General features: G+C 41.1%; 1 protein-coding gene across 2 annotated transcripts in view; it reads right to left on the bottom strand.

Annotated features, from left to right (window-relative positions):
• Positions 1–24,712, bottom strand: part of ITGA1 (integrin subunit alpha 1) — a 203,102-nt gene that overhangs the window by 119,529 nt on the left and 58,861 nt on the right. For both annotated transcript variants that reach the window (XM_075541021.1, XM_075541022.1), the window contains exon 2: positions 9,929–10,049. In XM_075541021.1, the coding sequence (XP_075397136.1) occupies positions 9,929–10,049 (121 nt within the window). The remainder of the gene's footprint in view (positions 1–9,928; positions 10,050–24,712) is intronic.

Here is a 24,712-nt window from a genome sequence, read left to right as displayed (position 1 = left end):
GTCAGTGGGCAAGACTATTTTGATACATAGGCAGTGCCCATGGCTGGGAGTGCCTTTGCTGGGGTCTCAGAAGTCGCTTCCATTGACCATTCTATCTCCTCAAGCTGTCTTCTCTAGTGCTAGCCACTGTAATCCCTGTGGACTTTTACTAGGCACCGTGGAGTTCCGGGATGACACAAATGTATATGTATAGCGGGTAACCTAAAGGTGGGCAATGCGAGTCCTCCCAAAAGGGCCTCAAAAGAAAAGCCTGGTGCTCGGCCGTGGAAGGAATCAGCCACTGAAAATCCTAGGGAGCATAGTTCGACTCGGACATGCATGGAGTGGTCGTGAGGTGAAGATGATGGAAGGGCCAATTAATTTTAATGGCTACACAGAAAAATGCTGGTGACACAGTGGCTAAGTACGTGGCCACTGACCCCAAGGTCAGAGGTTTGAATTCACCAGCTGCTCCTTGGGAATCAGGTGTGAGAAGTCTGCTTCTGTACATATGTCTGCCTGGGGGAAGTTCTACTCAGTGTTCTGCGGATGGTCCACTCTGGATCCAATAGGGCAGTTCTACTTCGCATTATTAGGCCATTCTGAGTCCCAGTGGACTCAACAGCCACGGGCTTGGTCTATAACAATCTGTCCTTGGGTGCAAAATTGAATAAGATACGTTCTCTGCCCTCAAAACGATGGCATGAAAGTAGAAGGGTGCACCTAGGCAGAACGAGATTCAGTCATTGGTGGAAACAACCTGAACATAAGATACACAAAAGGAGAAACTATGTCTGTGTCATTCATTGCTGTGGCCTCGAAGCTTAGATTAGTGTCTGGCACACAAGAGACACTCAATAAATGTGTAAGTAAAGAGTAAGCACATAACTCAATAGATGGCAGACAAATGTAAATTCTAAGGGAAATATATTGAAGAATGCTGGGATGCATCTGATGCTGTAATCTATTCCAAAGAGATCTAGGAAGGATTCATCAAGGAATGGTGTAAGAATGATGTGGCAGTCACATCTGACCACCTCTGACTTCACAAGGGGGAAAAAGAATCAAACGCATCAGCCCAAGGTCAATTCCTTTGAGGTTGAGGTCAGATATGCCTCCATCCTTCAATCTTCTTTACCAAGTCTTTTTTTTTCCCTTTACCAAGTCTTACATGACACCAGACATCCCTCCCCTAGCACTCTGCTTCCCTGGTGGACTCAAAAATTCATTTCAATGGTCACAACAAACAATACTCACAATTACAGGGCCTATTAGGGAAGTTGATAAGTTATAATTCATGATCAGAAATGCCTGGAATACAGTTGTGCCCTCACAAGCACCTCACAAGCCGTGCAGAAGGGCTGGCCTTGTGCTTCTTTGTCTCCTAAGCACACAATCCCTTAGCCTTTGCTCTGCTTGGACGAGTGTTAGGAAGCTCTTTTAAAGCTGTCTATAACTGCCCAAGGGCATGACACTCTTCTACCGCCCCATCTCATCTAGAAAGAATTGGACTCTCGCTCCTGGGATCAGCAAAGTTAGCTTCCCTACTTAAGTGCCTGGAAGCCCCCTCACTCCACAAGCAAGCCTTCTGTCTGAAAACACTCAGAATTCCTGCTGCGTGGCCTGGGAAGCCCACTGGCATCACACATGCTGTGGCGTTTGATGCTGCTGCTTCTGCTGCCGCCGCTCTTCTACCATATCTCCGGTGACACAGCCTTTGGTCTCCAGACTAGAGGCGTTCAGTTTGCAGTGCAAGCGTGCATACTCCGCACCTGGCTCCTGATGGCAGTGGGAGCCTGTGTTTCGGCTTTCGGGTTGACTCATTTAAAACCCTGCAGGATGGCACATTGACTTATCAGCTCATTAGAGTGTAACATGGCGAAGTACTTTGGGCTGCAATCCACAAGGCCAGCAGGACTTTCCACTCCCATAAAGAGCTACAGTGCTCAGGCAAAGTTCTACCCTGTCCTATAGGGTCACTATGAGTTGGCACCAACTCAATGGCAATGAGTTGTGAGTTTCTGATACCGTATTTGCATGTACCCACCAGCTCATTTAGTAGGATTTAAGATAGAAGATCTGTATTAAATAATTCAGTAGACCATCTAATCAAAACCAAACTTGTTGCTACAGAGTTGATTATGATGCATAAAGACCCTATAAGTCAGAGTAGAACTTCCCCTTTGGGTTGCTGAGGCTGTAAATCTTTATGGGAGCAGAAAGCCTCATCTTTCTCCCATAAAGCCACTGGGGGAGTTGAAATGATGACCTGTGGTTAGCAGCCAAACAGGTAACCCATTATAGCACCAGGGCTCCCTCTTACTTTAATACAGAGTAATCAAGTGAGTGTATTAGGGCAGAATGTCTAGAGAAACAAATAACACTCATCTATATACAAGAAATAACTTTATATGAAGAAGCAACTTTTCATCAAGAAGGTACCCTACCCCATTCTAATTCATGTGCATTCATGCAATGCTAGCCAGACCCATGGTACAGAAAGGTACAGCAGGAGGCAGGGGTGTCACAGGCTGATGTGTGCAGTCCCGTGGATCCAAGGTGTTGGAAGCATGGCAGGGCCCCGTCAGCTCTCAGGGTTGGGTGTCTCAGATGGGTCCACCTCTGGGGGCCGACACAGAGTCCCAGTGAAATCCCAGTAAGGAGGAAGTCAAAATGTCAGAGAGAGAGGAAGTTCTCAGAGTCCCTCACTCTCCTATAAAAAGCCACACCACAAAGATGGTATCATTAACTTACCACTTGATTGATAGGTCTGACTCGACACCCAGCCAGAAGTGTCAAGTTGACATAAAATCATCCAGCGACTGTAGCGAGTATAAGTTTTCCCAAGGGAGATCAGGAAGGAAAAGAAGACAAGGGACAGGACACCTTGTGGTGAGCTGGAGTGTGCATGTTGGGAAGGGAAGCAGTGAGCATCACAGCACAAAAGTTAGGCTTTTCTATGGTATCTTGGGCGTTAGGACAGTGAACTTGAGGCTAGTTTCATTGTAAACATGGCATCAATAAAACCTATGGATAACATGAGCCAACTATTCCCAATACTTGGCATAAATCAAATCCTAGATAAAAACGGTCAGTATAATTTGATATATATGACACTGTACATTGTCTAGAAAAGTATACGCATCATGGAAATCTTAGAGATAGTCATCAGATCCACTGAAGTTTTCAAGAAATATTGTTTGAACTTCAATTAATGAACTTTTCAAAACAGAATTATTCCCTGCTTTAAATATTTCGATTAAAATCGTGTATTTTCAGCTATGGGAGCTAGTTTGAAGGTAATGGGGCAAAATATTTTTGATACAATTAATCCCAATGGCTCTCTCATACCGGATTTATGAGAAGAGATGCTCCCTTCCCCAGATTAACACAGTTCTATAGAGCATCACCAGGTGACAGAACTCACTAAAAGTGGGATAGCTGCTTCCCACTAAATGTCCAAATATGTAAGTGAGCACTTGTGTTAGTCTGGTTGACTAAAGAAACAAATTCAGAGACAGTCATATGTGTACAAGAATGAGCTTTATATAAAAAAGTAATTGTATATTAAGAAAACATCCCAGCCCAGTCTAGATCCATAAATCTGATAGTAGCCCATATGTCTGATAGTAGCCCATATGTCCGATACTAGTCCGAAAATTCCTCTTCAGACTCCTGCAACACATGCAATGATGTAAAATGCAGGAGGATCGCAGGCCAGTGGGTGGAAAGTCTCGTGGATCCAGTGGCGGTGGAAGCATCTCAGTGCTAGTGTGGGTCTCCATGTGGCTCCTCCAGCTCCAAGGTTCTGGCTTCATCAGCCTAATTCCATGTAGCTTGTCAGCAGGAATGTCAAGCAGAGAGTCTGTGTCCCACTTCCTGGGAGGAAGACCAGAGTTCCCAGAATCCTTTGGAGAAGGCCATGCCCACACAGAGGCCCCATTGGCTATGACCGGAGTGACAAAGTAGACTCCACCCCTTCAAAAGTTCACAGATTATGTAATCACCACAGCACTGTAAGTCCCTCAGGTCATGGCAAGGTAAAAATGTAGACAGATACACTGGGAGAAATGAAGCAAAGTAACCACTGAATATGAAAAGTTTTAAACAACATCTTGTATTTCCCTCGCTAACTAAGACCTTGCCAAGCTAATGATTAGCAGGAAATCCAGAAGGCTTGTGAAATGCTGACCATGTTTAAGTTTCTTCTCTTCAAAGCAAAATTATTGAACCAATTATGCTCTCTCAGTACTTCTGGACCACTGCAATTACTTGGATGCTCCAGCTCATGTGCTTCCTAATGAACCACAGCTGGCCTTAATCATAGATATAATGTGTTCTGCTACTGAGAAGCTATGTGGCTTCTTAGCCAGAGTTATAATTTAAAATGTACTTCACAGGGAACTCTTCAGAAGACACGAAGCTACTTCTTCTATTAACTTTTCATTCTTTCAATAAGTATTAAAGAAGTTCCTCAAATATACAGACTGTACTTGTCATGGATCAATGGGCACTCCTTTGGGGTTGTAGAATAGCCAAAATAGTAAATGGGTCAGGATGATATATTTTAATTTGATGTTGATGAGCTTCCCAAATATAAGCAGTAAATATGATTCCACCTGTGGAAAAGTTAAAGAATGAAGCTCAAATCCCATCAAACGTGTCAGTTATTCCACGTCCATTTCTTTGAGTATGTCAGCATTCTATCAGCTTCTGTAGACACTTACAGAACACCCACATGTTTCTACACTTTCCTTTGTATTCCCAGTGCCTGTGTTTCGTTCGTGCCATATGCTGCTACCATGCAATCCTTAAAACAAAATTTGAAAATTTTGTTTTTCATTTTATTAAAAAATATTCTGCATGCTATTATTTAAGAGACGGTTTATATAGAGAATTGGGCTCCAATTCAGCAATTTTATACTGATTGTTCAGTGACCTTGTTTATAATTTTCACATTGTGTCAGTATCCTGTTTCCTTGTACACTCCCCCGCCTTCTTTTCTTTTTTTGAGCAAACGTTGACTCACCTAGTTAATTGCTATATTATACTCACATTACTTACACATTATTTGTAAATGATATTGCTTATTTTATAATGTAATCTATTGTTTGACTGAAAGTTTAACTCCAGGATGGCTTTAAGATTAGGCTAAAAGGCACCTTAGGGTGTTAGTCTTGGGGTCCTCCAGTTAGTATCAGTCCAGTAGGTCTTGTCTTTCTAAAAATTTTCATCTACATTTTTTTCCCGCTCTAATTGGGACCTTCTGTTGTGTCCCTTGTCAAAATATTTACGTGCTTCTGAGCTTCTGGTCTCAGGTGAGAAGAGTATGATAATTGAGGTGTTGTGTCAACTTGGCTAGGCCATGGCCAAGTCGTCAGTCTGTTGGCCTTTAAGGCATAGTAGTCACCCGTGATGGGATTTCTTTCAGGGTGTGGCCTACTGCTATATAACCTCCAGTTCTTTGGACTGGAGCCAGAGGCTCACTGTGTTGCCTATTGATTCGGTGAATGTTCCGCAGCCTGGCATCTTACCTGCACTTCCGCAGCCCGGCATCCGTTATCTGACCTGCAGATCTTAGATTAATCGGCCCAAGCAGCTGTGTAAGTCAGGAGAAGCCTCAAGTCTATCTTACCCACAGACTTGGAACTTGCCTCCTCTACCAATGTGTGAGTTATTTCCTTGAAATACACATGCCTCTGTATACAAGCTTCACTAGCTTTGTTTCTCTAGAGAGCCTGGCTAACGCAGAGACTGTGGTTCAGAGGGCTGTGAATCTTGTAATCAGGAGTCATTTACTTTGGGGAAGTCGTATGAACTTCATTTTTATTTCGTATTATCTTTCTCATCACCAAAAATAACTAGTGTCTACTATCTGGAGAGAGTGATTTTCCTTCCCTCCCTGATGACCAACAAAGACTGTTCTTTCTATTTCTAGCTTGTTATAATAGTGGCACCATAAAATCCCTGTCCTTTTGTCAAGGCATTATTTCACTAAGCGTGATGTCCTCCAGATTCATTGCTGTTACTAGAGGTTTCTCACATTCCTACTTACTATGTATAGTTACCTGATGTATTGCTCAGGAGCCCAGTTGGAGCAGTGGTCACAAGTTAGACTGCGATCCAAAAGTTCTGCAATGCGAAACCACCAGACACTCCTCCAGAGAAAGATAGGGCTTTCTTTCTCCATGAAAAGTTACATTCTTAGAAATCCACAGGGGACAGACAGTTCTACCCTGTCCTAGAGGGTTGCTATGAGTCAGAATTGACTCAATGGCTTCAGTGTGGTTTTTCATAAGTTTGCTTATTTTTAAATTTAGTTGGCCACAATGTTTTGATTTCCCTTTTAATACCTTTTGCATAAGAAAAAAAATGTTAGACTGGTAGTAAAAAAAAAAAAAAGAAAGAAAACTGTTCTGTTTTCAGTCCTGACTCCAAGTAGCTTTATTTCCCTGGGAGAGTTGCTTTTGGCTTTGTGTTTTGTGTACCCGTAGCCTTGTCAGTAGGAGTAGTAAGTTAAACTAGACCAGTGTTCATCCAAAAAAGTAATCAAAGCTGGACAGGGCACTGGGTTGAGACTAGGCATTAAAAATAGTTTTGCTCTTCGGGTACTTCTGATATGCTAAATTCTACCTCTTTTCTGTCAAAATCGTCATTTAAAAAGGACCACTAGGTAGCATCCTGATGCATGGAGAAAAGATTGTAATTGTCAAGGATTTTGTTTTGCTTGGATCCACATGGAAGCAGCCGCAAGCTATCAAAAGATATATTGCATTAGGTCAGTCTGCTGCACAAGACCTCGTTAGGGTATAGAGTGTATGCATGTGGAAGTTGGACACTGAATAAGCAAGACTGAAGTAGCATCTGTGCATTTGAATTGCGGTGCTGGCAAAGAATATTGAGAGTACCACAGGCTGCTAAAAGGACCAACAAATCTATCTAGGAGGAAGGAAAGTTAGAGTTCTCCTTAGAGCCAAAGGCGAGATTTTATCTTACATAGTTTGGACATGTTATCAGGAGACAACCAATCCTTGGAGAAGGACACCATGTTTGGTAAAGTAGAAGGGTATCCCAAAACAGGAAGGCCCTTCCTTCGAGAGCTGGATTGGCACTCTGGCTGCAACAATGGACGCAAACACAGGAACTATTATGAGGATGTGCAGTATTTCATTCATTCTGTTGTGCAGAAGTTCCCTATGGGTGGAACCAACTCAACGGCACCTAACAACAAACAAGCAGTTCCTTTCTGTATTCCAGTTTGAAATTTCTAACTACTACACATCACCTTAAAGTCCAGCTGTTTAAAACCAGATCTATTAAGATAAAATGAAAATCAAGTTCTTAATAAAATTTATCTAGTTCTTGATACAATTTCAGATCCCAATATATGTCAACCCATTTCCCAATAATCCAGTCCAGAAAATTTGGAATTTACTAGTTTGAAACTCTCATCAAAACTGAATGATTCATATAAATATATTCATTTTTTAGTTCAATTGCCCCAATCCAGCCTAGGACCTCTTTCCTTTAGTATAGCAGTCTTCTTGCTTGCTTGTAGACTTCCCAACCTTTAGACACTTCTATGTATATTTTTGTAAAATATAAGCTTAAGAATGTTAATGATGTTATCTATTGGTCTAGTAGTGAGGATTTTGGTCTTCCTTACATTGAGTTGTCATCCATACTGAAGGTTGCAATCCTTGGTCTTTATCTGTAAATGCTTCATATCCTCTTCACTTTAAGCAAGCAAGGTTATGTCATACGCATATTGCAGTTTGTTAATAAGCCTTTCTCCAATCTCCAATCTTGATGCCACATTCTTCTTCATTTAAGCCAGGTTGTCTGATTATTTGCTCAGCACACAGATTGAACGAGTGAGAGGCTATACAACACTGATTTATACTTTTCCTGATTTTAAACCATGCAGTAGCCCCGATTAGCACAACTGCCTCATGAATACAGTGAAATGTTTTGGCATACCCATTCTTTTCAAGTGTATCCATATTTTATCATAGCCCACCCAGTCCAGTGCCTTTGCAAAGTCTATAAAACACAAGGAAACATCTTTCTGGTGTTCTCTGCTTTGAGCCAAGATGCATCTGACATCAGCAATGATAAGTCTTGTCCCATGTCCTCTTCTGAATCTGGTGTGAACTGCTGGCAGTTCCCTGTCAATGTACTGCTGCAATCTTTGTTAGATGATCTTCGGCAAAATTTTACTTACAAGCAATAGGGATGATATTGTTCTATAATTTGAGCAGTCTTGTGAGTTACCTTTCTTTGGAATGGGCACAAGTATTAATTTCTTCCACTCAGTTGGCCAAGTAGCTGTATTCCAAATTTCTTGGCATAAGCAAGTGAGTTCTAGCTTCTTCAGCTTGTTGAAATGGGATCACTCATAGTCAGAATAGACTCAATAGCAGTAGTTAGTATATATAGTTTAGTTTAAGATGACAGCATATAAAAAGATTACATTATTTTTATTTGTGAAATAATAAAATGGTAGCTCACTGTTATCCAGGTTAATATAAATCTGCCTCTGTTTATTGTCATTATTAGAAAATTTTTCATATTTCATTTAAGTTTTTAAAATGACCTAAAGCTAAACTGTGTTAGGCTGGGGTGACTAGAGAAACAAATCCAGGGACACTCATATATGTATAAGAAAGAGCTTTATGTCAAGGAGTAAATTATAAGTCAAACAAACATCCCAGCCCAGTCCAGATCAAGTCCATATGTCTTATATTACTCCATAAGTCTAACACTAGTGCATAAATTCCTCTTCAGACTCATGAAGCCACAGGCAATGATGCAAAATGCAGGAACATCATTGGTGGGTTCAGAGTCCCATGGATTCAATGGTGGTGGCTCTCCAAGTGATTCCACAGCAGGAACGCGAAGGCTGAGAGAAGGGGAAGTTCCCAGGACCCTTCTTATGAGAAGGTCACACCCACCAGGAAGTACCTACCATCCAGCTGTAACCTGATTGACAGGCTAGACTCCACCCCTACAGTTTTATATCTTCAAGTTGACATGAAATTATGTAACTACCACAAAAACCCACTGCCATCGAGTAGATTCCAACCACAAAGATCCAAAGGACAGAGTAGAGCCGCTTCCTAAGGTTTCTAGAATTCAGTCCTTACGGGAGCAGTCAACCTCATGTTGGGTCCGTGGAGCCACTAAAGACAAGTTTAACTAAGTCTTGGTTTTTTTGTTTGTTCATTTGTTTTTTCCTGTTTTCTTTACTCTAAGGTACAATTACAAAAAAATCAAAACCACACATGAAAAATATTGCTAAATATAAACCAAGTGTTCTAATATTCTAATATTCATTTTGTATGATAAAAACTTAGATAAACATAAACATCCATCCCTAAAATAGGTGAAGCTAGTATCAGCATTTAAAAATGTATAACAATAAACCTAATGAAGGTCATAATAAACTGTAGTCCAAATCCAATAGATCAATAAAAGAGCAAAACGTAATCCCAATGTAATATTATTAAAATGTATACAGTATTTTATAATAGTATAATATCTTAAGTCTATATTATCTCTTTAAGGCAGCCTCCTCTCATCTGCCTCTTCACCCCTCCTGCTGAATTTAGATCCAGGACATTCGAGCTGCCCTACTACGGGAGCAATGGTAGAGCTCTTGTCGGAGTTCTGCAATTCAGAAAGAATAGCTCTTTTGGATAAAGAGCTTCCTTTAGGCCAGTCAAGGCTTCAGGAGAAATTACTAACCAATTTCTTTAAGCAATAATGCCAATAAAAGTTTCTGATTTTACTTTAAGTCAGCTTCCACTACCAAATGTTTAGCCTGTCTTTTACACCATACCTGATTCATTCTGCCGAAGAGGTTTCACTCATAAACCAAACAGGATCCTAATGACCTTTTCCATTATTGTATAACTGAAGAACAACAACAGAAAACTCCCTGACTTACCATTTCCCTTCTTCATTCTCATACTGTTGAACGGTATATCCAAACATATCCTCCACAGGACCACTGAAAGTCATTGAGTTCTTCACATCGACGTTGAATGATACACAGAAGCCTAAAAGAGCTTTAAAAGAGGCGAGAGAGAAAAAAAATCCAGTTACACAGAGTAAAGCAAGGTTCCATCACATATTGAATTAGAGAAGGTTATCCTTAAAAGTTGCAAGCTTATTTAAAGGAGCAACGATGCTCCAAACAAAACAACCGTAAGAAAGGCCTATGATATTAAGCTTATTCCAGAAAGAATTATCAACACAAAAGCTTCAAAGCATGCAAATATTCATGTTCAAACAAAATGCCATGGTAATTTAGTGTCTGTGTCATCCTCAGAACTAAAGACTTCAGAATGTTCAAGAAAGAATTGGCAGAGGCTGTGCTCACAGATGACTCCTACAGTTGCAGATAGCGTTGTAGTGACCCCACAAAAAAACACGGTCACTGGCTCAATAGAAACGGGCTCATTGTCCATTTGGGCTATACAAAACATCACCTTTAACGTCTCCAGAGGGGATACTTTTCCCTCTGCTTCAGACAGATGGGCAAACCAATTGTCTCCACCCAGACAGAGATTTGGATGGCAGCCTGAGATCTGCTCTGCTACCCTCACTCAAGTCAGCAGTGGGTGGATGCTCACCCTAAATCTCCTTACAGTGTTGCTAACCGCATAGCTTGCTTTTGAGACTAAACCAGAAGACCTATCTACAGGGCGCATTCAACACCTGCCACATACTCGAGATTCAATGAGGGTTAAGGGTCCTTTGTTCAAGTAACAGAAGGCCATTATAAGTAGACTTTCTCCTAACTGAGTTCTGGAATCATTTACTATAAATGCATGGTTCCAAATTTCATCTTTGCTACTGCTTTTTGAAGTCTACTTGTGAAGTTCCAAAATAGCTCCTCCTAAAAAATCTTTCCAAGACCACTTCTTCAGAAAAATCACGGAACACTATAAGGTCCACTCACCAATAATTGAGTTATATTTCCTTTGTTATAGCCACATGGATGTAGAAAAACTCTCTTTGGTTACCATCAAGAAATTAATTAACTCTTACCTCTTAACATCACCTACTGCAACGGAATCAAACCAAATCACGCTGGTTGCCATTGGCTTGATTCTGACTTTTGGTAGCCCTATCTGTTTCAGATTAGACCTCTTCCACAACTCTGTTCAGACAGTTATAACTAATAATCTTTAAAATTAGATAACATTAAGTGCTATTTTGTGCACAGGGTTGTACCTAATTGGGAGAACGTATATTCTTTTTTCACATATTCAGTTTCATTTGGCATATAATTCACATATCATACAATTCATTAGTACAATCACATCAAAAAGAATTGTGCAATTATCACTACCTTTATCTTTGTGCTCATCATTATTAGCCCCACTTCACCCCCCTACCTCCTGCCATACCACCAGGGAACTGTCCAGTTCCTGTCTCTGAAGATTTATCCTAGATTTCATATACAGAAAAATCACTGAAAAACAAAATTTAACAAGAATAACAGAGCAAACAGATAAAAACCTCAATGGAAAAGAAAGCAGAAACTATTAAAAACTAGAGTGAATTGAAATGAACCATAAGGGAGATCAAATGATAGGGTGGTAAATTTTAACTTCACTGCCTCTGCAATAATTCACTTTCCAATGCGTTCTGCATGTTAAGCGAGGCTGCTTGCATCCCTGGTCTATGATCAAGGGGATAAACCAGGGGCTTAATCCATGTGTATTTCGCCTTCACTTAAAAAAAAAAACCCAAAAAACTCAAACAGCTTTACAATGGACAAAAGGGAGATCAAATGTTAAGATGTTACATTTTGACCTAACTACATCTGCCATAATCAAGTTGACAATGCTCTCTCTGATAAGAAGGCTATGTACATCACTCAACTATGATCAGAGGGGATTTACCAGAAGCTTATTCCATTTGTGGACCCTGCAAATGGATGTTAGGCTTTTGCTGTCACCTATAGCTTTTTGCAAACCAGGTATTCACAATTTAAGCTCTGACGCTGCTCCCTCTTTTAGATTTGGAGTATATTGTTTACAGTCCTTCCATGTGGAATTAGTTACACCTCACTTAGATGACTGCTTGTTGGAAAACAAGCCTTGAAGACCCCAGATGCTATTCTTTCTGATAGCCAGACACCATCTAGTTTTTTCCCCATACTTTGCTATAGCATTCATAGCTTTGGTGATCTCTTCATGAGGCTGAACATCAAGCAGGGTCAATCCATAAGAACGAATTGGTCTTAGATTGGGGCTAAAATTAAGTGCAAGCCCCAAATCCATTCAATCATCCATCTATGGCTTATATGTGTCTCTGGTTCACCTTAGATACATCATTGTCATTTAATGTGAGAGAACATTATAAATCATCCCCCTGGGGCATCACTTCCACTGCCCTCAAACCAATGTTGACTCAGGGTGACCCTACAGGGCAAAGAAGAACTGTCCCTGGGAGTATCTGAGCCTGTGTAGATCTTTTTTTCCCCCAGTTTTATTGGAACATATATCGCATATAATACAATTCAATAGTTAGTTCAATCATATTATGAAGAATTATACAATCATGACCCCAATCAATTTTAGAATGTTTTTTCTCTTTTTTATGGTTAAATTGATTTTAATATGAGTGTGTGATAAAAATCAGTTCTTTCCCTTCAGCATGGTTTGCTCCCCCAACAAGTAGGTTTGAGGTGAAGCTCAATTCACTGAGTAGGGTTTCCACATTGAGTCTTTCTGGTGTGGCCACTGAAGGATGTCATATGCCTTAAAAGAACAGTCTAATGTCCCAGTAGTCTATAACACACGGACAGGGTCACCAGAGGCTTTATAAAAACTAAATATAAAATGTCTAATTGGGAATCGAGTACCAAGTGTATTCTCCCCCTGGGTTCCACGTAAGTATTGTGAAGCATCTTTCTTCCGTTGGGAGGCTGCTCGTCCCCGATTTCCTGCCAACAGAGATTGCCCTTGCCTTCTCGGAGGCCTACATGCCCCCTCCCTCATCTTGACTTGAATTTCCAGTAAGGTTTCCTTGTCACTCTGGTGGGAATGTCTGTGGAAGTGAGGTGACCGTAGCACAATTGTGTAAGGCAGCTACTGAACAATCTTCTCCCTCGCCTCCCATCTTGAGAAAGCGACCCAAGCTGAGCTGCGGTCTCCTCTGTTTAGTGGGGTCGATATATGTGTTATGGACGCTAGGCAGGCTCTCTGCCTTGTTGGGTAGAGGACTGGATTCGAAGAATACGTGTCCTGGGAACAGAGTCTTCATCTTGGCATTTACCTTACAGCCGTGGGCTCATACAATATCTGTCCTTTGCTGAACACCTATTCTCAAGGAAACAAACCAAAAAGGGGTATTTTTATTCATTTATAAAGCCTTTCTTGATCTCCCCTATTTTCAAATAATGTTCTCACTGAATTTTAAAACTTACCCCTTTTCATTTTAGACCACTCACAAAGATAATTATCATATCTTGTCGGCCTTTTAGTTATCTGTGCCAGATTTTCCCCTAGATTGGGAATTTCTGAAAGTCAGGGGCACAGTGATTCATCTTTCTTATCTCTTGTCAAAATTTCATCCAGTTCCCTGACTACACATGGGCAATGATCCACTTATAGAAGGAAAGATAAGACATTAAAGGAAGAAGTATCTTAATAGTAAATAGAGATGAAACTGGAAAATACTCCATTGAAGTTAAAGAGTACTTTTGGGGGGATGTATGTGAAGATTTTAAAGTTAGTTTAGCTTGGGGGGAGTTGTTTGTTCTTATTTTAAGGGGAAAGGAGAAATTCAGCTTGGCAGGGGGAAGAAAATGTGTCCAAAAGACGTGGGAAGGTCCCGGCACACAGCAAGCCACAAGATGGGAGAGACACCATTGTGAGGGCACAGGGATCCACCTGACTGTGGAGGACACAGGAGAAGAGCTGGGTGGCTCAGGGACACTGATTACATTCCACGTTCCTTCTGCAAGCGTGCAGGCGAGCAGCTGGCCACCGTCTTGTGCGTTATTATTCTCATGTACTCGAAGGCAGGGCTGCTATCTACTCATCACTAAATTGTGCCCGGGCCAACTCTTTCATCATAGGTTTGCTTCTCTTTTGAGTCACTTGAAGAGACTACTTCTGATCGTGAGAAATGCAGAAACTGGAACGTCTACAGTAGGCTGCCCAACATTTGGGATGAGGAAACTTGTTGTCACTCAGGATGGTCTTGTGGATGACGGCTACTTAACCAGATGCCCCTGACCACATTGATGTCGCAGCTACTACTTCAGTTGTGACCATTACAATGTCTCCAGATATCACTGGATCTCTCCTAGGGTCAGAAATACTCAGTGAAAACAATTATTATTCCTACAGATAAGGACCAGAACAAAAACACTAATTATCTTCCTTATTGATGAAGGTGACTGGAAATCAACTATGGCCCCAAGTCCGGAAGGATCCACGTCACTTGGGAGCTTATGATAATTACAGATTCTCCAGCATCACCTATCTACTGAATATCTACTGAATACAGCCTAAAAAGATGCCCAGAGTGTGTGGGGGCATTCTCAGAAACCTGGTTGTCAAGAAGTCAGTTCTAACTCATGGCAACCCCCTGTGTTACAGACCAGAACCGAGGCCGATACGGCTTTCCTTCTCGGTAACAGACAACAAAAACTGATCACTAAGCCTTTCTTCGACGGCACCACCCAGAGACTAGAGCAACAGGCTACACAAAACCAAGCCCACTGCCACGGGATGGATTCTGACTGGCAACCTACCCAGCAGAGCGGTGTTCCTGCTGACGTTTGAGACGTGCAGGCCTGTAGCAAGAGTCCCTCATTTTCAGTGTGGGTGCCGAACCCCAATCAAACTCATTGCCCTCCAGTTACTTCTGACTCACAGTGACACTATCGGTCAAAATAGAAATGCCCCTTTGGGTTTCTAAGATTGCAACTCTTTACAGGAGTAGAAAGCCTTGCCTCTCTCCCAAGATTGTTCCCAACTATTGGCCTTTTGGTGAGTGGTATGGTGTGTAAACACCGTGTCCCCAGCCCCCCTCTAGCGTGAGCACGTCTCATAGAGAGTACTCAGGTTGAAAGCAGTCTCATTCAAATGAAGGCTTCTTTTCACTAAGGACTGATTGCACCCCCTTTGAAGGGTTTTTTCCAGCACTTGTACACCTCAGCTGTGTGTGGCCCCTTTCAACAGAGGACCAAGAGCTTTTGGTTTCCATTTGGGGCCTGTTTGTTTATTTGACATGTTGGGTGGAGTGTCCGGGGGTAAGGGATTTGCTACACTTTTCCCCCCAAGTTCCCGTCCTTAGAATTCAACAGGAAATTTGCCCAAAGAGATTGTAACTCCGCTGTTTTCATGTTCTCTGTGGCACCAAGGAGCCTGAAGCACAGGAGATGCCATATAAAAATAGCTATATCTCACTCTTTTCACTTAAAGGGGTGCATAAACAGTCAAGCAGCTTCTCATAACTCTTAGTTCAATGTTCATTTTGTATTAAATTGTCCCGGAACTGTATATACCAGGAGTGTAACACAATCGTATTTATTCCCAACCAGAAGCCAAAAGTTAAAAGAGATGAATGGGGATGAAGGGGCAAGATTGTTAGAAATATTGAAGAGGACTTAATAAAATACAAAAGATATCAAATGTTCATTCTAATTCCTCATGCACCATAAAAGGGGTCGCTAACTGGTGCGGGTGATTAAGAGCTGGTCTATTAACAAGCGATTGGTGGCTCTGGAGTCGAAGGCATGTGGTACTGTGTGCTATTTCTTACATCTCTTACCTCATGGAATCGGTCCATAGCCCTAAAATCAATACCATTATCATTCCCATTGTGCAGCTGAGGCTCAAGATCTCCTTACGGCCATTGGCTCACGTTTTCAAAGGATCCTCAACTCCCAAGTATTAAACACCATTCACACCATTTCTGGTTTTTACATATCACCCCTAAAACTGGGAAGGGTCAGAGAATATTCCTGAGAGATAGCCACTGTGGGGGACTCTTGTACCATGGAGATAGTCATGATGGGGAGCGGGACTGAACACAGAGCTCCACATTACTCTGCATCAAGAGCTTCCGCTGAAACAGGGGAGTCTACGCAGAAATGATAAGAAATGCTCCCCTTCAGATCTGGTTATATATGCTCCGTGTCTAAAATCTTATCACAGAAGAAGAAAATCCCTTGAAAAACAGACCATCTTGTGCAATCATCTTTTTCTTGGAAAGGAATCTGCTACATAAGATATAGAGAGCAGAAATAGGGAACTGACCGATAGCTCTGTAGCACTTTGTTGTCCAACACATTTCCTTGAAATATGTGATCCCACGGAGCTCTCTGATCCATTCCAGGAGGCTTGGCAGGCCCACAGTCCTTGTCTCCTTTTAAGTGCTCAGGGAAGCTGAAGCTCAGATGGTTTCAGTGACTTGTCCAAGGTTAGAGTGTGTTAGTGGCAGAGGCACTGAGGTCTCCTGAGGTCAAACCGTGACCTTGCTGAGACTTTCAGTGCTTTTGAGCTGGGCAGATGAATTAAAACTCCGTTGAACACACCCTCAATTGTCCATGAGAACCCTTGGTCATCACATGGCCTTGGAGCGGTTAACGGGTGGAATCATGCAGGAATGATGACAGAAACGTCTGGCCATCTCCCAAGGACATGGCTATGCTGGCTGAAGGAAAGCCTCCTTTCTCCACACTCCTGAGTTCTAACAAAGGCCATTGTAGCCTGCTGATTGCTTAGCTCCTTAATGAAGAGAGTTTGTCTATGGCAGGGTGAGGCCAAACGTCTGATCTAGTAACATCTGGGTCAAGCATCTATGTTTAATTACCAAACAAATGCTCAATAGGCTTTAAGTTCAAGCTCAAGGCAAAAAGGTTTGAATAGATGTTAACAAGGAGAGATGTGTTAAAATGCTACTGACTTTCCTTTCAATACATTCCTACATAGGTTTACTGACTCTATGGAATTTGAGGAAGAAAGGAAAATTACTTTTATTATTTTTAATATAAAAATGAAATGACACACAACTAAGGATATAATACATGTGTTTTTATAGTAAAAATCAAACCAAACCACACTCGCCATCATTGAGTCAATGCTGAGTCACACATAACAACCTCCCTGTGAGGTTCAGAGACTGTAACTGTTTATAGGAGTAGAAAGCCCAGTCTTTATCCCCCAAGAGCTGCTGAGAGTTTTGAACTGTTAACCAGGAAGTTTTCAGCCCAACTTGTAACCACGACACCACTGGGCTCCTTTTACCATAAAATATGGGTCCTTTCAAACAAATGCCTTGGTGATACGGAAATATAGTGGACTGGGGAGCGAGACCTCGCCCTTTACGTGCACTATTTCTCCAGTCATTCACAGCTGTCTGTTCCTTTAGTATCAACCAAGTCTTTGTGTCTGAAGTATGCTAGGCACTATTGATAGATTTGATTTTTTTTTTAAATAGTGCTCTGGTGAAAGTTCCATACATGATGGAAGACTTAAATCATGGACCTGTCTGTGTGAAGAATGGGGAGAATCCTGGTGACACAGCACACCGCATACCGAGGGGCAAGGCCATCAGTCAGAACCCACCACCACTCTGCAAGAGAAAGAGAAAGCTGTCTGCTCCCAGGAGTATTTAAAGTCTTGGCAACCCAAATGGGGCAGTACTACTCTCTCTGGAATAGATTCAATGACTGTGGGGTTATTTAAAAAAAGAAGAAGAAGAAGAAAGAAAGAAAAATAATGCTCTGTGCTTACAGAGCTTACAGCCTCTATAGATCTCAGTCTATCATATTTGACCTGCACTTAAAATGATCTTCTAGATGTTGTTTGTATGTACCGTGTGGTGGTGGAATTCTAGTCAGTTCGCCATCTGGCAGTTGAGTTTTCTTTCAAAAGAGGATTTTAGCTTGAACAGTAAAGCAGATGTGTTACATCAGCAAGGGAGGCAGGTGCATTTTCTCACTTCCATAAAAAATTTCCTGTTTCTAAATCTGGCTGCAATGGCCTGTAGAGACAATATGAGGCAAGAGCATTCGTTCTTCCCAGTGGAAGAGCTGGCCAAAGGGAAGGAATACAGGTAACACCTGTCCTTGCAAAATATAACCGTAACAATGTCAATATGGCCTTTGCATTCTCATCTCAGTTCCTCTAGAGACGGTATGGCCTTCCCCTTAGGATTCTGGGAATAACTGTATTTCCTCCTTGGAGGAGGGAGACACTCTTTCTCTGCTGCTCACACCTTGGGAGACATAGCAGCTGACAAGACACATGCAATTATGCTAGTACCCTGAGCTGGAGAAGCCACATGGAGACCCCTGCCAGCACTGAGATGCTTACAACACCACTGGATCCACAAGACTGGCCTGTGCTCTTCCTGCATTTGGCGTCATTGCATGTGTTTTGTGAGTCTGAAGAGGACTTTATAGATTGGTATCGAACATATGGACTAACATTGGATGTATGGGCTTGATCAGGCTGGGATGTTTTCTCAATATTCAACTGTTTTTGTATAAAAAGCTCTTTCCTATACACATTTGCGTCTCCCTGGATTTGTTTCTCTAGGCACCCAGACTAACAGAAGGGGAACCTTCATTCACTCTCATGACCATCTAGGGTCCTCTAACCTACTTCAAGGATTACAAGCCTATTTATTCCAAGGACAGACTACATATCGGCAGTGGTTCTTTCTAGTATATTCTGGCCATATCCATGGAGTCATGGATTCACTGAGACTCATAGAGCCACCACAGGCAGGGTTGACTTCTATGGTACAGGCTACGCAGCCCCAGATACTGTATAAAGCGGAATGCTGACACATCCTGACGGCTCTGATCTCTTTATGTGTCAAATGACCCAATGCAAAGAGCTCATCCCCCACAGCTGGAATGAACGTAAACTCCTAAAGTAATATATACTCACTATAACGTAATAATGACACCTCTTTAAATTCAGATTATACATGTTCAACTTGGAAGCATTCTAAGGAGCCAGGAGAAAACCATTTTAACGCAAAATATTAGTGAAAGTAGAAGCCTTTTTCCCACCTTGTAATATATGTAATCAGGCATTTAAAAAAATAATCCCACTGCTTTGAATCTGAAATCTTAATTAGGTTCATTACTCTTAATGGGCGAAACAAATTGGATCTCAACTGTCATGTACATGGTTGCCTTAAAGGATACATTTTGACTGATAGTATAATGGAATCTGTCTAAAGCATGTTCTATAGTACTGCATCAGTAGAGTTGACTTGAAACCGGATAGAACTAATTTTACAGTGTAATAAGCAGGATGAGCCAAAGAATTTCGGTGGTAGAGAGAAGCATGGCAAATAAAGGTAGAAGGCAAACAAGAAAAAATGACCAAAGAACTATGATCAAATTGCACAGACTCGCTTCACACTTAGGAACTGACATACTAATCGCAAGTAGAGGAAATATGAATTTGCTGGAAAAGTTATTATATCCAACTCAGTGACTCCTTCAATCAGTGGCACTATCCTATATAGCCATGTAAGAAGAAAATCCGGCCCAGTAAATCTCACCACTCTTATCAGGAAATGATGTAATATGTCAGCAAGATAGCCACTTCCATCAACAAGTTCAAAAAGCCAATCCAAATAAATACCTCGATAGCCAAGAATTTTCCAAGTTTCATCCTGGGAAGCTGCTTAGTGAGTAAACGATCTGGGCTCTCAGTGCTGAGGTCTATGAGCCTCTAGTTATGACAGATGACATTTGAATTTCAAAGGAAGTGCATGTACGCATGCGTGTGTGTGTGTGTAGATGGCAGGTGGGCAGGAGGCAAGGAGGCAGAATTCTTGGCTCACAGTAGGTGTTTAATACATGCTTGTTAAGTAGCACACAATAGGGTAAACTGAGAAATGCGGTTGGGTAGTATGCAGGTGATTCTGCTGAGATAATGGGTTTCCTTTCATAAATGCTACCCAGAGTACTATGCTCCCGTAGAGAGTTTCCCAAACATCCTTAGTTTAAAAAAATCTCCCTTTAACTTTTTTCTACATAAGTTTGCTCTTCTACAGTGATTGTTTTTCTTTGTAGTATCTACAGACAACTGTGCGTTCCCATATCCTCCCACCACACACAATTGCCTTCTTTGCCAGCTCCTCTCAGATGGCGCCTGACTCTGAGATTCTAAAACAGTCTCAGAGCCCAACTCCCTCCGCCTTATCAGCGTCATCTTCTGGCTCTGTATTTCACAGGATAAAAAAGCTGCCCAGCATCAGGGGGTCCCAGCATCCCACTGTGGGAAACACAACTCTTGTTTGTGCAGGCAACTTGAGCTCAGGACTCTGTTCTCCAGCTGCGTGGGGTCCCGAGGGCTGAGCTCATCTGCAAGAGCAAGGAGGCGCTGTGTGTGGAAGGCCACATTAAACTACAAGACATAACAGAGCTGACATTCTAATACAAGTATTCACCTGAAAGTCCGAGACATAAAGTGTTCAAGCAGAAAGAGTTTTGAAAATTATGATGACAGCATATGTACAAACCTGTTCGATACAATTAATGTATGGGTTGTTCTAAGAGCCCCCCAATAAAATGATTTATTAATGAAAAAAAGAACCTGAATAAAAGATGTGGCTTTTTAAATGGATCCTTTTCAGTGAATTTTATCAACTTACATACAATTTCTTCTCAGTGTGGTATATGAGCCAATATTTGTATATTCTCAGGTTATTTTTGTGAGTATGTGTAACTAGCAATTTTGAGGGATGGGAAAACAGAGGTAGTATACATTGTGAAATAATTAATTTTCAATTTAGCTTGTCGCTTGAACTAGTAATTTCATAATTATCGGTATTAAGAGACTCCACTGCTGATTTCCCTATACTATTTAATGGGCTGTTTTAATGGGGGATGAGTTATTACTTCAGCTATTTTGTTGCCTACTGGTGATAGTGAGTTATCCCACTTGTTTTCTTTTTTTCTTTATGTTTAATAACTCCACTACAAATTAGGAAATTTTGAATCCTGAAGTTCACCATGTATATGATCTCTTTTTTTCTCCTGACTCTCAAAAGTACTAATGAAAACTAATCTTAACAATTGCAAGATCTACCTCGCTCATAATTGTCACTGTGAAGGTCATAAGTATCACACGTTTTTACATATAAGTTTTGAAAACGAGCTGTTGTTAACAATGGTACAAGTCTTTATTCAGGATCTTTCTTTTAAGACATCAATGGGTAGGTAGGGTGCTTATGGTAGTTGGATAAGGTTTGACATGAACATAGACTCAATGAAATCTCAAATCTGTGGGAAAATATTATTCAATTTTCTAATGTCCAAATACTTCCAAAGGACCTTCAAGCTATTTTCTCATTCACAAATTGAACAGTTTTCTGTTTAGAGTTCAAGTTGTAGGGAAATCGCATGCAAGGGCATTGAAAGTAAAATCAAAATGACTGAAAGAGGACTAACTTTAGCTTTTCAAATGTACTTATTACCTCAAGGCTTAACTCAGATTATTCAACTTTGAGGAAAGAGTTTAAAGCTCTGGGAGCAAGGTGATCTGTCATGCTGCCATCTGATAGGTGATAAAATGCTATAGGTGTTCCTCACCTGCTTGCATTTCACTAAATGCAGTTTCATTAAAATGTCACTTGGAGGAGTTGATAATAACAGAAACGTCACAGTATTTGCTGGCCCCTTTTTAGTGGGCCAAAACTTTCTTTTAAGGAAGGAATACAATTAGGATTTTGTTTTCTTGTTAATATACTAATTTTTAAGCAGCTTTTAAGAAAATAATCAGCAACCAGCATATAGAATAAGGCCTACATTCATTTTACTTTTCTATGAACCCCAAAGGGAAATTAGATTTAGCTTGCATTGAATTATCATTTTTCCTTGCCAGATTGTTCAAAAGTAGGAGTCAAAGTATATAGACTTAGAAAATTCTTGATGGGCTATAGTTATTAAAATACCTTCTGGTTTAACACATTAATTAACTAACTATTAACACTAAAAAATTAATGACTTCATGAAACAGACAAACTAAATGAGATGTGGGCAAACTGCATTAATAGATTGCAACCAAAATAAAATGTGTAAAATAATGCTTGCTCACCCTAGATCTACTAGTAGCTTTAATGAACAGTTTCAATGCCAGGCATCAACCCACTGTCGCCATTGCTGACCCTCCTATACCTAAACTGGGCACCCAGCCATGGTGTCATAGTGGGTTATGCTTAGGGCTGCTTCTCAGAAAGTCAGCATGTGAACTCACAAGTTATTCTGCAGAAGATAGGGCGTTCTCCTCTCATAGTATTTACAACCTAGAAAACTCACAGGGACAGTTTGATTCTGGCCTCTAGGTTCTCTAAAAGTCAAAATTGACTCATATGGATTGTGATAAGAACTGTAAGAGCCCCCAATAAAACTCCAATTTTAAAAAAGTGACTTGATAGCAATGAGTTGGGTTTTGCTTATGTACCTAAGCTAATTTTTTGAATGTATAAGTACTACCCCAATCGTACATCACCACTTCAATGGAAAGGCTGTTATGCGACTTCCTATTTCCATTATATCATTATATCATTCACTACCAAGGCTTCAAAAGACTTTCTGGTTCCTATGCTCAATGTGAAAACCATCTTTTTGTTGTTGTTGTTGTTGAGAGGAAACAATGTAAGGCAAAAGAGTAGAATTTGTTATTTACTGAAATAAATCAGAAAGGATTTTTGAGGACATTGGAAATTATTTCTGGACAAAAATCTCAGTAGCCTGGAATGTACAACGACCTCAGAAGGCAAGGGTCAATAGCAAGCTTGTTTTCTTTTTCAGGGAAAGAGATAACCTTATGATGCTTTTCTGTTTTGAGAAAGTGCTAAATATTTATTTTCTTAACTATACTGGTTTTTGCTGAACCATGATGATCTGTTAGCACTTAGAGCACAAACTGAGCAGGAACATACAGGAAAATAAACTCTATTCCCCTCAGTTAGCATCACCTTTAGAGTCCTCTGATTAGCTTACTATTGTCTTGAAAATGAAGTAAATATAAATTGAAATTGATATCCCCAATGACCGGCAGGAAGTATTTCCTTAAAAAAGATATCTTCTGATACTTGAAAATCATAACCCTATTGACTAAGTGCTTGTCATTATAAAAAGTCAAGCCGGTTTCCTTGGAGTGGATTGTGATTCATGGTAGGCTGTGCTCATTGGCTTTTCAATGGCTGTACTCGTTGGAAAGTGTTCGCCAGACCTTTCTTTTGAAGAGCTTTTGTGTGAGATACAGAAGGATTTCTCCCAAGCTGTCTCCCCCAAATATATGCCAGACAGCTGCTTGGGAATGACTACACTTGGAGGTCATCAGAAGTAGGTCAGGGGTTATTTTTCCCGAGAGCTATCAACCATCTAGAGCAAGTAGTCACCACTATTTATCCCACAAGTAGGGCCCACTCCCTTCTGATAAGGATAGTAGCAGTCTGTTTCCTTGAAGGAGACCCCAGAGAGGTCAAATCCGCCCAAGGATGACCAAGGTTAGGCTGCCATCTTGAATCTAGGGTCTGCCCATCTTGTCACATGTATACCCCCAATCCCTCTTCCTATTGCATGTATGTCCCTAGACCACCCCTTCTGATTACTGTATTACCTATAGTACAGTCCCTTCCTGTGACGTATGTCCTCACCTGTAATTAGGGGGCTTGCATGTCCCCAGAGATGATAAAAAGCCTGGGCTAACATTAAAGATCTCTCTCTCTCCCTCCACGTGGACCATCGAGTGGAGCTAAGGTGAGCAGGCTACTATGAATCGTGTCTGACTCCATTTATTTCAATACTTCACTTCTATCTCTCATGCTCTCTGTAACTTTACTATGATCTTTACTTATTATCGCTGTACAATTGTGTCTATTGGACCCATAATGATGTGCTGAGGGCTGGCTTCCCCTGACACTTCTGGGCATATTTGAATTGACAACCTTCTGGGTAGTGGTTGAGTGCTTCACCATTTGCACCACCGAACCCAAATCCAAACTCATTACTGTTGAGTTAATTCTGATTTATAGCATGACCCTATAGGAAAGGAGCCCTGTCTAGTGTAGTGGTTATGTGTTGGATGCTAGCCGCAAGGAAAGCAGTTTGAAACCAACATTGGTTCTATGGCAGAAACATGAGACTTTCTACTCCTGTGAAGAGTTAAGTCTCAGAAACCCACAGGGGCAGTGCTACCCTGTCCTATCGTGTCACTGTGAGTTGGCATCGACTTGATGGTAGTGAGACAGGAAAGGAACAAATAAATAATCTGTCTCATACAACCAGAAAGCTCCGTAGAAGCAAGGATGGAAAATTTTTGTCTCACATACTTAAGGCATATTGACAGGAGAGACTGGTCCCTAGAGAAGGGCATCATGTTTGGTAAACTTGTAGGGCAGCAAAAAAGAGGAAGGTCCTTGATGAGCTGGATTGACCCAGTGGATGCAGCAATGGGTTAAACGCAAGAAGGCTTGTGAGGATGGTGAGGACCGGGCAGCATGTCAGTGTATTGCACAAAGGGTCGCTGAAAGGTGGAAGTGACTTGATGCCCCCTAACATGGGAAAGACTAGAACTGTTGCATAGGGTTTCTAAAGGTGTAAACTTTATGGAAGCAGACTGCCTCATCTTTCTCTGGTAGATTCTAATGCCAGTTTGCAGCCTACCACTTAAACCACTGCTCTATTAAGGTGCTTTCATTATGTACAATGATCTTAAACTTT

The sequence above is a fragment of the Tenrec ecaudatus genome, chromosome 2, assembly GCF_050624435.1.
Source record: "Tenrec ecaudatus isolate mTenEca1 chromosome 2, mTenEca1.hap1, whole genome shotgun sequence".
Taxonomy (NCBI): domain Eukaryota; kingdom Metazoa; phylum Chordata; class Mammalia; order Afrosoricida; family Tenrecidae; genus Tenrec; species Tenrec ecaudatus.
This window is presented reverse-complemented; position numbering and strand designations above follow the sequence as displayed.